The sequence below is a fragment of the Bombus huntii genome, chromosome 12, assembly GCF_024542735.1.
Source record: "Bombus huntii isolate Logan2020A chromosome 12, iyBomHunt1.1, whole genome shotgun sequence".
Lineage (NCBI taxonomy): Eukaryota > Metazoa > Arthropoda > Insecta > Hymenoptera > Apidae > Bombus > Bombus huntii.
The window spans coordinates 10,250,941-10,264,346 of NC_066249.1; the positions used below are offsets into that span (position 1 = coordinate 10,250,941).

The 13,406-nt window shown below is 31.5% G+C and overlaps 2 protein-coding genes and 1 long non-coding RNA gene across 7 annotated transcripts; 2 read left to right on the forward strand and 1 right to left on the reverse strand.

Moving 5' to 3' along the window:
- Positions 1-437: 437 nt before the first annotated feature.
- Positions 438-4,033, reverse strand: LOC126872233 (uncharacterized). The gene is made up of 3 exons (XR_007691921.1): positions 3,903-4,033; positions 1,991-2,102; positions 438-586 (listed from the first exon to the last, which is right to left on the reverse strand). It is a non-coding gene; the product is annotated as an uncharacterized LOC126872233 (long non-coding RNA).
- LOC126872222 (chymotrypsin-2-like) lies at positions 584-5,365 on the forward strand. 2 transcript variants are annotated; one of them, XM_050631916.1, is made up of 5 exons: positions 584-1,664; positions 1,792-1,951; positions 2,032-2,281; positions 2,413-2,550; positions 2,971-5,365. In XM_050631916.1, exons 1-5 carry the CDS (start codon positions 1,613-1,615, stop codon positions 3,118-3,120), a joined length of 750 nt encoding a protein of 249 aa, XP_050487873.1. In that variant the 5' UTR covers positions 584-1,612; the 3' UTR covers positions 3,121-5,365. The 2 variants fall into 2 exon arrangements, with proteins under 2 accessions (XP_050487873.1, XP_050487874.1); XM_050631917.1 differs by lacking the exon at positions 2,413-2,550.
- Positions 4,725-11,345, forward strand: LOC126872196 (tripartite motif-containing protein 2-like). Of its 4 annotated transcripts, XM_050631852.1 has the most exons (12): positions 4,725-5,709; positions 6,199-6,972; positions 8,468-8,630; positions 8,719-8,892; positions 8,972-9,175; positions 9,260-9,508; positions 9,570-9,756; positions 9,901-10,337; positions 10,412-10,594; positions 10,678-10,785; positions 10,896-11,034; positions 11,102-11,345. In XM_050631852.1, the coding sequence occupies exons 2-12, from the start codon at positions 6,866-6,868 to the stop codon at positions 11,338-11,340; spliced, it is 2,190 nt and encodes a 729-aa protein (XP_050487809.1). In that variant the 5' UTR covers positions 4,725-5,709; positions 6,199-6,865; the 3' UTR covers positions 11,341-11,345. The 4 variants fall into 4 exon arrangements, with proteins under 4 accessions (XP_050487809.1, XP_050487812.1, XP_050487813.1 ...); XM_050631855.1 differs by lacking the exon at positions 6,199-6,972 and having other exon boundaries at positions 4,729-5,709; XM_050631856.1 differs by lacking the exon at positions 4,725-5,709 and having other exon boundaries at positions 6,949-7,095.
- Positions 11,346-13,406: the final 2,061 nt, after the last annotated feature.

The following is a 13,406-nucleotide window of genomic DNA, read 5'->3' on the forward strand; positions in this document are numbered from 1 at the left end:
TATATTATATTATATTATATTATATATATATATATATATATATATATATATATATATATATATATATATATATATATATATATATATATATATATATATATATATATGCGATGAAAAAAGTTACTTATGGCCAAGCTTTTTTTCTATGTTTATTTATTTTCTTGTATGCACGGGAGAAGCGGTATAATTCTGATTATTAACTTCTGGTTGTGAGATATATGAGTATTTTATACGTATATACCACGGGGAATATGAGCGGTTGCGACACCCATATCCGTTCGTCAATGTCGAAGTTCGGATTAATTAGAATAACACGCAATAGCTCGCACTTCTCAGATAATTGCGTTGATAGTATTCAAGAATTAAAAGCAGGCAATGCAGAATGAAGTTGAGTTTGATTTTTGTACAAGCAACGTTACATCGACGGTTCATATTACCTCTGATTCATTTAAATAAAGGAAGTTCAAGTTGTACGTCTTTGATGTTCTCTTTATTCTCATGTTCTCATATTCCATTGCGTTAAAACATCCTTACTCCTTATCCATTTCACAACTCATCCAACATCTTTTTAAACCACACCTAATAGCTGAAATCATCGAAGTAAATCATCTGAAATCATATGTACATCTCCACTCAAGTTATTAGAAATGAAATAGTTTCTGTTTACGTATGCGCCTCTTTGGGCATTATTGCTCCAATGTAATATAGCGGTATTTAAAAGCAATATGACTTTAATTTGAGTACACAGTGCGTTCGTGTATGACGACAGAATTAGACCTTTACCACTACCATACAATTTGAATGAGGCCAATCACCCAGCCACCGTCTTGAATGGAACATAATCAGGGTGAGTCATGTCATAATGGAATAAATTGTGCAGCTTTATGCCTTTTTAAATTGTCCTGCGCGCTCGTTTAATAAGGCTCTCGGATAATCCTCTTTGAGTCAGTGATCGACAAAGAAACATGAATCGGGCAAACCAAATATGTAATCGTTACTACAAGTTGTAACTGAACTTCTTTTATGGCAAAACTGATTTGTTGCCATCTTTTAACTCTTTAAAGAATATAGTGGAGCAGGCGCGATATCGTTAAAGAAGAAAATATATCTTAACTTCTAATGAACTAAAATTTCATCTCATAAAAGTAAACAAATTAAAATATACTTTAAAAGCATTTCATTTGTAATTCTTAAAGGAGCTGAATATAAAACAAAAATAAGATTGGTGAAAGTGAAACAAGACAAAAATAAGATAGAAATGTCACCTATTACAAATATTTTCCTATGTTGGCCCATGGTCGGAAAACCCCTATCGAGAGATAAAAGAATAGATTTTGACTAGAATTGCTAGTTTATGACTGTTCTCCTCTTAAGTGGTAGCGGTACCCGGTCGGTCACGAGTTTTCTTCGGTTTTATCGCAACATACGTGAGATACATTCGAATAAGCTTTTTTTGTAGGTAATATCTGACCTAAATTTAAATACTGGCCAGGTGTGTCTTTAATTCCCACGGTCATTAAAAACATACTTGGTATAAATACTCCTGAAATGTGTCCAGTATACCAGATTGATAGCTTATTCGTTACAACAACAAAAAAACAAGTGTCTTAAAATGTTTTTGTTTCTTTATATCTTCGCCATTATAGCAATACTTGAAGCATCAGGTAATAATTCTATTTAGAAAAATTATCATTTATTCGTAATTGAACTTTCAAAATACAACGGCTTGAAACTGTAAATTAAATTTAAAAACTAGTGAGATGTATTACTATATAAGATTATTAAATATAGGCGCAAGTATAAATGAAGTTCCAAAAATCGTCGGCGGTTCTGTAGCAGAGGACGGACAATATCCGTATCAAGCCTCATTACGTTACAAAAATCGTCATTTTTGCGGAGGATCTGTACTGAACGAGAGATGGGTACTAACAGCTGCTCATTGTTTATCAAGGTAGATATTAATATAATTTCTGCAGAAAAAACTAGATACCTTTCTCTTTCACTGCTTATACCTACAACCTATCGTTTTAGTTTCAACGATACGTCCATAGCTGTCGTGTTAGGTTCCAATACTTTAGACAAAGGTGGCGACGTATATCAATCTGAAAAAATAATTAGCCATCCAAAATACAGTTCTATATTGATTAGAAATGATATCGGACTGATCAAAGTGGACAAGGACATCGTTTTCGGAGACAAAGTGAAGCCCATCGCGTTACCTAATGAAAACTTCGGCAAAATAGATTATCCCGCTGTATTATCTGGTTGGGGAACTACTAGCGTAAGTACCAACTATTGTGAATTATAATTTTAGCATCTTTCTTTTATCAAAACAATTATATTCGTTAATTTTTTTTTCCTTATACTTGAATGATTGTGAATGCGGTACCAATTACGTACAAATGATTAAAGTATCCCGGACAAACGCCGAACGATCTATATTACATACAGCTAAGTGTAATCGATCAAAAACAATGTTTAAACGCCAGCTTCCGTGTCACCAACGACAATATCTGCACACTTAACAAGAGAGGTGAAGGCGCTTGTCACGTAAGTGCATTACGTCTAGTACTCGAGAAGAGAGCCCTTTCATGTCAAAGGATCCCTCAATTAAAGCAGCACTTTTTTTTCTTATTTGTCGCGAAAACCGTGTCGTCGAGAGTGTAACAACGAACATTTAAGCTACTATTAAGTTTCTCTCACCTAGTTCGGAAAGAATTGCTCGAAGTACGCGGAGGAAATTCCAACCTTCTTGTTGTTAGTTAGATCGAATGTTTGTGTCAATAAATGAAGTATTAAGCTCTTACGTTAGTATTATGATTTACAATATGATGCACACTTATCAATATACTTATATATATTTGCAGCATGCAAACATTAGTTTATTCTATTATTATAGTTAAGGATGAGATATTGTTCTCTCTTTTTTTCTAATAAACTATATATATTGAATTATTTATTTTCAAACAGGGTGATTCCGGTGGCCCCTTAGTTGCCGACAATGAACAAATTGGAGTTGTATCCTGGGGAATACCATGTGCAAGAGGTCGACCGGATGTCTTCACCCGTGTCTACAGTTATATTGATTGGATCAAAGATCACATAGAAAATAAGAATTAGATAGGGAGATGATTGAATCTAATTAAATTACAGTTAAATGAATGTTACATGGTGGATTATGTACACCTTTGCACTTTGTGATTTCTCAAAGAATACAACTATGAAATAAATCATTTAATTAATTATAAATGTGATATCTTTCTTTAATGTTACTTATAAGAGGAGAAAATGTTAACGCAAGAAGGGTAGTCCAAGAACTTTTAAAACAAAACCGTAATCTGGGCGAGAGACTAAACAAACGTGCCCCGTCTTAATAAACGAAGACATCGCATTCGTGCGTTAGCAAAGTATCAATTTACCGAGCAGTTGCTCTGTTCCTTTTATTCAATTTTATTTCCAATATACTATTTGCATTTCTTGTATGTTTTTCACATTGCATGATAGCTGTAATTTATGTTAAGTATATACGCTGCAGTGCGTCCTACGCTTATGCAAATGCACTTTAAGATGACACTAATTTTGCGGCTCGTATGCACAAATTAATGTCACACGTACCTAATTCGTTGAATTAGATAGAACATTTAGGAAGCCTATAACATTTATACGGGAAAATACATGATTTGTTATAAGCACAGTTAGAATTAATTATAGACACTCAATACATATCTAATACGCAAATACCGGATAAATCTTATAAGATAAATCTTAAATCTTGATTTGTAGTACATACTTTTGTTTCATATTTTATTATTCTATTTTACACTATTACATGTATAGTCTTCCTTTAGAAGGTCATGCACTCGCTAAATTTTAAGGAATTAAAATAAAGATCTTGAACTTACGCATATTCAATCCTTGAAAACGAAGTGATAAAGCTTTATTAAAGTTAGAAATTTATTTCCGCGTAAAAATTGTGTGACCGATGATTGTAGAGAGCGAAAGAATAAAAGGTATTCTTGATATTAGAATGCAGTAAGAAATCTTCAATCTCAATTTCGGTCAAGCGTCGAATAACCTGAATTCAATGGCGCATGTCCGAATTGTGTGCATCGAAAATCGTTTCAGGACTAAGAAGGATGCTGCACGTAGTAGTACATCCTTGGAAATTTCAGATATGCATAAGATTAAAAATTATTATGCATTTCATTTATAACCGACATATAAAATGTTTTATTGATATTATTTAATCAAGTAAGAACATAATTAATTGAAGTAATAAAGGTTCTTTGCGATTATAATCTAACAGAGATCACAATACCTTTATAAACCCCTCTGGCTACACCACTGGTAGCACTTATTCAAAGATTGCCAACATCGAGGCCAAGGATGCGCACTGCTACCCCGACCTCGCCAATGTTTACAAAGCATGTGTAATCTATGACAGATTGCCAATACTCGAGATGCATCGGACCTAAAATAAGTGCAATAATTAAATAATAAATAAATAAATAAATAAAATAAATGCAATAATTTTTTTAGGAAATTCGATGAAAAACAATGATAATTTAATAGAGTGAGAAAGAAAACCCTGGACCGTGTACTATAACTAGCGTTTATCTGTAATGAAACGTATGACCTAAATCACGGAGCGCACGCGCCATCAAGCAAGGACAGTTTCGAGGGTGTGCTTTCATCCCCTGTTTCTCGTGTCTCGCGAATTTCTCATTGCCTGTGCCTGTCCGTGTGATTTTGTGAGAAAAACAGAGTGCCGTGAAAGACGAGGACCGGTGGCCGTGCCACCTGCTGGAGCTTAACGTACATTGTCTGAAATCGATATCGCCATCCTTGTCTTTCGTCTTAAGAACGTCATTCTAGTAGTTTGCAGAGAAGAAATATGACCGCGATGGAAACTGTACACGGGGGATTGTGTTAAGAGTGGCAAAACCTTCGGTGTTTGTAGTGGGAAAAAATAATGAATGTTGATCTGACATTTTTATTAATTAGCCACGTAAAAGCTCTGTAGCAACTGCAAACCGTTCGGACACTGTTAACAAGATAATTTAATAATCGAATGCTAAAGTATCGAGTGTGTACAAGACAAAAGTTTGTATATACGCAAAACGATTGTCGAAATTGCGATATTCATTGACCAGAAAATTGATGAAGGTTGATACACTGATAAAAATTATTATGTCACGTTGCCTATTCGCTATTAGCCAAAAAGTGACTGGACACTAATCAGTTTCGGCTCGTGACATGTATCGGAGATACATTTATATCTATATTCATCGATTTCATTGTTTACATTTACAAAGTGTGAGAACGAGTATTAAATAAAATCTGCAAACGCATATGTTTATCGATATCAATGTGCACGTCTTTAACTCCTGACATCGTACAATTCTTTTGAAACTAAAAAGGATATATAAATGTTTTATTATGTCTCGGCACCTTCTATTCGTGATAAAAAATCAGACACTAAACATTTGAATATAGCTTGCTAGGAAATGCTGTTGTAAACAGTCGTACGATATTGAAGATCCTGCCGTACTTGAATCGCTATATCATGGTGCTTTATTAGTGTGCATATCACGCCTGTGTAAGATCCTTAGGACGCCATAAATAATATATCGCGCCAATACATTGCTTGTATAAAAATAACTTATCTGAGTTTATCAAAGGAAGCTTCATGAGCTGCTGTCCATTCATGTAAGTATGTGACGAACTTTCTTAAGAGACGCGTAAACATCTACAATATAAAATTTTATAGAATTTATGTGTATCTATTATAGTATGTCACTCGCATTTTAGGGGTTGATAAAAATGGTAAAATAAAAATATGGTCCTTTTTGAAACGCTACATGATATATATTAATTTTTGGTTTTAAACAAGTTGACAATCTTTGTAAGATGTAAAATGAGAAAATTTTCAAGAAACAAACTTACATAAATATCTTCTCTTCGTATTTTATTTTTCTTAGCCTCTTCGTAAAAATTAATAGAACCTTTTTACCGTTTTAGTTTCTGACTCTCATTTAATAAATTTTATTTTTCAATAAAAGAAGTTTTTAATCAGATGAAGTTATCATATGACTGAAATCGTGAAAATTTAAGAAACAGGTTCTAAATATATTATAAGGTGAATGTAATGCTGCATATAGATGAGAGTTTCTGAAAACATGAAATTCGTGACTATAGGAAACACACAGCTGTCCGAGAGGCCGGCTGTAGCAAGTGCATGTAAGTAAGCAAAGCATACACACATCAGACGCTACACCTTTTAATGGGCGACTGCGCAGTAGACAATTCAGCCATCTATGTGGCCGTGTACCTCGCACAAGCATACCAGGCATTTCTCCGTCTTTGTATCGCCGTTGGTGTTGTGCGTCTCTTTACCCTTCAGCAGACGCGTGTATCTCTCTTTCTTTATCATCGCTTTCTCCTATATATTTCTTCTCGCTCTCGTGGCAAACGCTTGATGGTACGCCAATACTCAGGGACGTATGACGCGTATAACAAACTCTTCGAATTGAATATTATTTCAGAACAAAACAACTTCTATTTTGTGCATCATAAACGCTACGCTTAATCGTTCCAAGTAGATTATAATGTATTAAAAAATTCACCCACGAAAAATGAAGCATTTGTCAGTGTTATCTATTCACTAGTATTCGCGACAAAAATTCTTCGTAAAAATCCATTTATCTATTCAATTCAGCTATAAACAGAAAATCGTTGAAAATCGTGATACGATTCGTTTCGTCGAATCGTTTGAAATTATAGTTTTTAAACGTCTCACGAAGATGGTGGTATATCGGCCGAAGGAATTCTCGCAGAAACATAAACGACGAAAGAAAGAAACGACATGTTGGTAGGCCGCAGCCGCGGGCACCCGCATAGTATACGTATTATTTCGTCCCTGGTAGTGCTGCCGGCTGTGGATGCAGGCGAGAACGTGCGCAGCTGTAAAACGTGAGTCGCTGCGCTCCGCAGCTGATGCGGTTCGTTGTTGTCCGTGTTTGTATTTGTTTGGAAAAATGCGACAGAACACCAACGAATTTCGACAGTATTATTACTGCCATTTGAACGGACTAGGCACGTATGTGATTCGGCAAATATATTGCGAGTGATAGTGACGCACAATAGGGCAAACATTCGAAATGACATCAAATATTTGCAAAAATAAACAATTTCAAAAGTGAAGTAAAAATAAGTTTAAACTTCAACATTGTTGAGTTCAAGATTGTTCTTTGCAGTTGGTTTTTAATATCATTCACAAATTACATTTGTAACAAGTTGTTCAGAATACAAAGATTCATCTTAGTAACAATTCCCATCTTGAGGACAATAGGTATTTCGAAAGAAAGATAGACAAAGAGTTCCCATCGGCATATGCTTTGTACCCTGTGGCTCCTTTGCGATGAAGAAATTGTGAAAGAAGTGTCATGTTTATTGATAACATTTTGCGCGAACGTGCGTTTTATTCGAAGCAATAGATACTAATTAAAAAAGCAAAGAACAATGCATCGTGTCATTTTGCCTGAGAATATTGTAGACATAAAAAAAAATTACACGTAGAAAGTTCCTTACTTTGATACCACTTGAAAACACGATATTTTGTTGTTGATATGTGCACATATTTTGATATTTAAAGTCGCTAGCATGGTGGAATTAAAAGATGCGATTTACACGAAAGTTATTTGACGAACCTGTTTGTGTTGTTCTGTTCATCTGGTAATAAAAATTTATATAAGAAAAAAGAAGTATATTCTAAGCGTGCACCAACACCCCGCTAAAATGTGTGTAATGTAACGGATGTATATATTTCTTAAAGCAACGACAGGGCTAACTCCATTATGGAGGCACTGCGTTTAGCTATACAGTGAGTTTATTATTAAACAAATGTTTTTACGAATAATTTGTTTTAATACTCTCGATATTACGGAATTTCTTTTATACTTAATCACTTGCTATGGTCAAAAGACCAAAGCGGACTGCGAATGTCAAAATGCACTACTTGATCACGATTGATAAATCGGTAAACTTTTCCGACACCCTATATAATTTTTATTTTTAAGGAATTATAAACAGATAGAAAGTGATACTGTCATAACATTTAAATATGTATCATGTATTGAAATCAATTGTTATATATATATAAAAAGTTGCTTTATATATATGAATTTATTATATTATTTAAATAACTTTTTATAATTAAATACATTGTAGCGATAATATCCCATATTTCTTATTATTTGTAATGCCTGATATATTAATGAATGAATAAATCAGTATTCTTCAATAATATTATTAATCTTCTTTATATTTTTCAAGATCACATATGTATATAAAGAATAATGTTTTATTCAAATATATTTTAAATATTAAAATTGCATCTGAAATTTCTTTATAAGGACAAGCTTTTTTATTTACTATAAAGTAAATAAAAATATTTAATTTTTTGCAGGACACGGCTAGGGGAGAGGATGGTTAGTATGAGCTCTATGCTCGTGGAAACAGTTAGTATAAACTATGAAGATTTTAATGAAAGTTTTTTAACATGCGGCACATGTCTTTGTGTTTATGATGGTGGAGAACATACTCCCAAATTATTACCATGTTCACACACGGTAAATGTTGTATTAATATCATTTATATTTATTAAATAGTAAGCTTTTAATGTAATGAGATAGTATATTAGTTTGTTCATACTTACAGGTATGTTTACATTGCTTAACAAGAATTGCTGCGTCTCAGACTCGCGAGACCGGTGCCTTTCGATGTCCTATTTGCAGAGAATTAATAACAATTCCTCGTGGTGGAGTAGCTGCTTTACCACCTAGTTTCCTAGTGAATCAATTACTTGATCTCATGTCCAGACAAAGACGGGAGGTTTGAAACAATATTTTTTATATAACTTCGCTTTATATGTTACTGAGCATATTATGTAAAATTTTCATTGATATTGCAGGTTATTCCAAAATGTTCAGTCCACATAAATCAAGAATTGTTATTTTGTGAAACATGTGATACAGTGTTCTGTACAGTATGTACAGGTGGTAATCATGCAGGAACATCTCCAGGATGTACTGAACATACTATCATACCATTTAGTATTGCAATAAAGAGGATGTCTGAGATCTTGCTCTATAAAGCTAATGAATGTATATCCAAGGTAATAATATATCTTTCTCACGAATTGAGATTTATTAACCATAGAATATTATTGTATTTATAAATAGTATTTTGCTTGTTCTAGTTAACACAAGCTCAAGATTCTGTGAATACAGAATTACAACGTTTGGAAGCTTCAACAGAGAGGTGTTTGAGTGCCGTAGATACTGAATTTGCTGAAATTATATCAAAAATTGAAAGGAGACGTTCAGAATTACAAGCAGCTGTTACTGCTGCTGCAAGAGATAAGAAACATGTGTTAGAGGAACAACATGCTCTGATAGAAGCTGAAAAAAATAAAGTGCAACGAGAATGTGAAGGCTTACAATATCAGGTATAGTATCATTATTAAGTCCATGTTGCATACATAATAAAGATGTGTATAATTCTTAAAGGTTGAAGTTCGAAATATTACACAAAGAATTGGTAGTTTATCTGACCAACTCGATGCGGCATCAGCACTTAGTGAACCTAAAGAAAATGCTTTTATAACTTTTGAATTTAATCACAATAATGCTCTTTCTCAATTAGAGGAAGCTCTTAATAACTTGGGAAGAGTACGTTCTAGTACAACATTGCCAGGTACCCTGAGGATTGATAATACAGTAAAGTACCTGCTTCAAACTTGTTATTAATTATTATGCAAGCGTTATTGCTTTATATTTTTAACTTACAGTTCATGAGAAAGAATTATTACTTATAGTAGTAACTTATATTTTATAATAGGCTTATGCAGAGCCCGGTTAAAAGACCCCGCCATAGCGAAATTACAAGCAGCTGTAATAGTAGAAACTATTGACTATCATGGACATCCTAGAAATGTTGGAGGAGATCTTATTGCTGCAGAATTAACCTTAGCAGATAGTATCCATTCAGAAAACCAAAGTTCCAATATTGATACTGAAATTATAGATTTAGAAAATGGTACATACGAAGTATTGTTCCGACCCCCATCTGCAAGCCGCTATATCTTAAAGTTGTCAGTTTTCGAGCGACCTATTAAAGATTATCCTTTATTTTTTGATGCAACTGAACATAATGAACCTATTAAAATATATGGAAGACGAGGAATTGGGAAAGACGAATTTCATCAACCAGTTGCAGTTGCTGTTGATGATGATGGCATGATATATATTTTAGACACTGGGAATTCACGTATAAAGGTATATTTAAAGTTATAATGTATTTAGAATGATAAATATCCTAGTTGTATTATAGATAATGTTACATTTTTTAGGTACTCAATTGTGATTTGGAGTTTCAAAGGCATATAACTAACGAAGGTCTTGAAGGACGTAGTTGTACAGGAATTGGTATTTCTCAACAAGGTATTGTTGTTGTCAATTGGAGAACGAGAAAAGTAACTGAAATGAGTTCTCTAGGAGACACTATTAAATCTTTTTCCCATAATGCATTTCAAGTTAGTATTGTCTATTTTTAAAGTATTTTATGAAGTCTGCTGCTTGTTTAATTATTCATCATATTATTAATTTTGTTCTGTAGGAACCCATTGATGTTGCAGTAGATAGAAGTTATGGTCATATACTTGTTGCAGATAATGGTCAAAGTTGTGTTTTTGTATTTGATTCTGATGGCAAAATTCTCTTTCAGGTTAGATAGTATTTAGTTCTTTAAATTCGTTATTACTTTTAATGTTTCTCTGTGTTTATTATACTCAATACTATATATATATATATATTTTTTTAAATATTATTTAATAGGTTGGAAAAAGAAGTACATTCAAATTGATTACTTCTGTAACTGTTGGACCTAACGGTGAAATTGTAGTTGCTGATAGTCGTATACAAGTATTTTCCGCTAAAGGAGACTTTTCTGAGGAAATTTATTCAGAAGGCAAAGGTAAATTATAATTCTATGTCATTCTTATGAATTAACTGTCATATTTGACACCTATCGCATGTTACAGGAAGAGGTACTTATGGAGGCCTTGCTGTTGATGCAGAAGGCAGAATACTTGGAACTCGCACCGATAAAGGTCGCAGTATAATTCAAGTTTTAAAGTTAGGAGGAGGTAATATTTTAACTGAAATTGATTCGCATAGTTCAAAACTACGACGTCCTTCAGGTATTGCGGTACTACCTGACAATCACTTAGTAGTTGTAGACTTGGGAAATGATTGTATAAAGAAATATAGATACTGGTAAAAACAGTTGAGTTTCAAGTATCAAATTTGTTGTATGTCCAACAAAACTAATTCATCCATCGCAGACATATACCAAATATATATTTAATATAGCTTAAATTATTTGCTTCTCTAAGAGACTTTTTTTTTTAATAATTTTATGTATCAGTTTAATGTTTACATTTCTTAAGTTTTTCATCTACTGTTTTTTAAAGTTACAGAGTTGGATCAATCAAAATAATTTCTTTGATATAAAATATATATATATATATATATAAATATATTTATATATATATATGTATATATAGGTGATATTTAACAATATAAGTGTTACATATCAATTTATGTGTGTAATACTCGTATAAAATAATATTAATTTATTTCTATTTTAGATTTTACAACGGAAGTTGTTTTCCTAGAATAAAACAGACTTGATTAGCATAATGCAATTTATAGTGTTTTGTGTCATGTTTACTAATTTAATTTTTTAAACTAAAAAGTAATAGATGTGATTCTTTTCTTTTTTAGTTTTTGATGTTTACCTTAATTGATGTTGAGATATATTGTAATACATATTTTACACTGCCATAGTCTAAATTCATAACAGTTATCATTAGAGTCCATTTATTTCATAGAAATGTATGTGTATAAATGTAATAGTAGGTTATTGAAATTAATATTTAAAGAATTTTATTTACGGCAAAGTAATTTAAACATTAAACGAAAGAATTCTGCTTATTCACAAGACTTGAGATATTATAGAAAATTTTGAATAGACATCTTTTATCTCCTATATTTGATTCTGTTTAAAAAAGCAGATCATTTATATTTATTAATGCCATTAGTGTTGAATGAAAAATAACAAAAACTAATAATTTCACAACTAGTGAAAAATGACTTTGTAATTATTTTTAGCAAGTAACAAAGACGACGCTTATCATAAGATCAAAGTGTGTAATAAAATTAATATCCAATATTTTCTTCGATGAAAATTCGAAAAATATTTTTATATAATTTACCAAAGGAACTTTCCCGTTAATTTCTTTTTTTTTTTTTTTTATTTATAAGTGATATTTCTTTCATTTCCACTGAATCCGTCTTACATTCTATATGTCTTTTTTATGGCATTCTAGTTTGTTGTAATAAGAGTAAAATCTTATTTTGTGAATATTAAATTAATGAAAAGTATTTACATGTTATTCTTTTATACTTAAAAATATGTAAGTGCTTTGTATGAAAATGTCTTAAAGGCAATATCATTATGAAAAATTATTTTGAACCAGTTACATTTAGTATGTTTAACACAGTATTTAACTCATTTATTTTATACAGATTTATTAATTATTCTCAATGAACATTACAATCCATTTAGTTTTTATTATCATTCAAAGCATTTCCTACTCTGATTTACATACTCATTAAAACTTTTAATTTAGAAATACATGGTTTTTTTATGAATCCATATAAGAAATAATTAGTGTATTATAAGTAGATAAGAAAATAAAAAGAAATTAAGATGCATGCCAATATTTTTCCAGTATTATTAAAAATTGAAACAATATATTTTATTTGTATAAACTTATCTTAAATTTTGTATAAAATATAAAATTATGAATATATATAATTTATTTATATATATGTAAATTATTGCTATTGCTATTATTACTAGCAATAATTTACACATTTATAAATGATATCACTTTCATGATATTATACTTGTTACAAATAATTGGCGTATCTATTTTTTTTTATATCACAACACAATTTTTTATTCACAAAAATATTTGAACAGTACTTAAAATTTTGAACTTTGAATAAATTTGTAATAAAAGTGATTAAAGTGATAGAAAAATGCTAAAGAAAAGATTTAGCTAAAAGTTCATGAAGTCTTATTTGCTTAAAATCTTTAAAGCTTAAAATTTAACCTTATTTTAGCTCATATCGTATTTATTATGTTTAATATTTTGCAGTCCTTTTCGTCACTATTAATAAGTAAAGAAAGACGTAATAACATGTATAGACTAAGATGGACTGATGTATGAATTAAAACACGTCAGCGTTGTGTTCAGTTACTAAGAAACAAACTAG

Excerpts from the sequence above, each read along its gene's own strand:
- LOC126872222 (XM_050631916.1), top strand. The coding sequence starts at position 1,613 with ATGTTTTTGTTTCTTTATATCTTCGCCATTATAGCAATACTTGAAGCA. Across the intron at positions 1,952-2,031 it reads GCTGCTCATTGTTTATCAAG|TTTCAACGATACGTCCATAG; the intron begins GTAGATATTAAT and ends CTATCGTTTTAG. Across the intron at positions 2,551-2,970 it reads GAGGTGAAGGCGCTTGTCAC|GGTGATTCCGGTGGCCCCTT; the intron begins GTAAGTGCATTA and ends ATTTTCAAACAG.
- LOC126872196 (XM_050631852.1), top strand. The coding sequence starts at position 6,866 with ATGTTGGTAGGCCGCAGCCGCGGGCACCCGCATAGTATACGTATTATT. Across the intron at positions 10,338-10,411 it reads CTGGGAATTCACGTATAAAG|GTACTCAATTGTGATTTGGA; the intron begins GTATATTTAAAG and ends TACATTTTTTAG. Across the intron at positions 10,595-10,677 it reads TTTCCCATAATGCATTTCAA|GAACCCATTGATGTTGCAGT; the intron begins GTTAGTATTGTC and ends TTTGTTCTGTAG.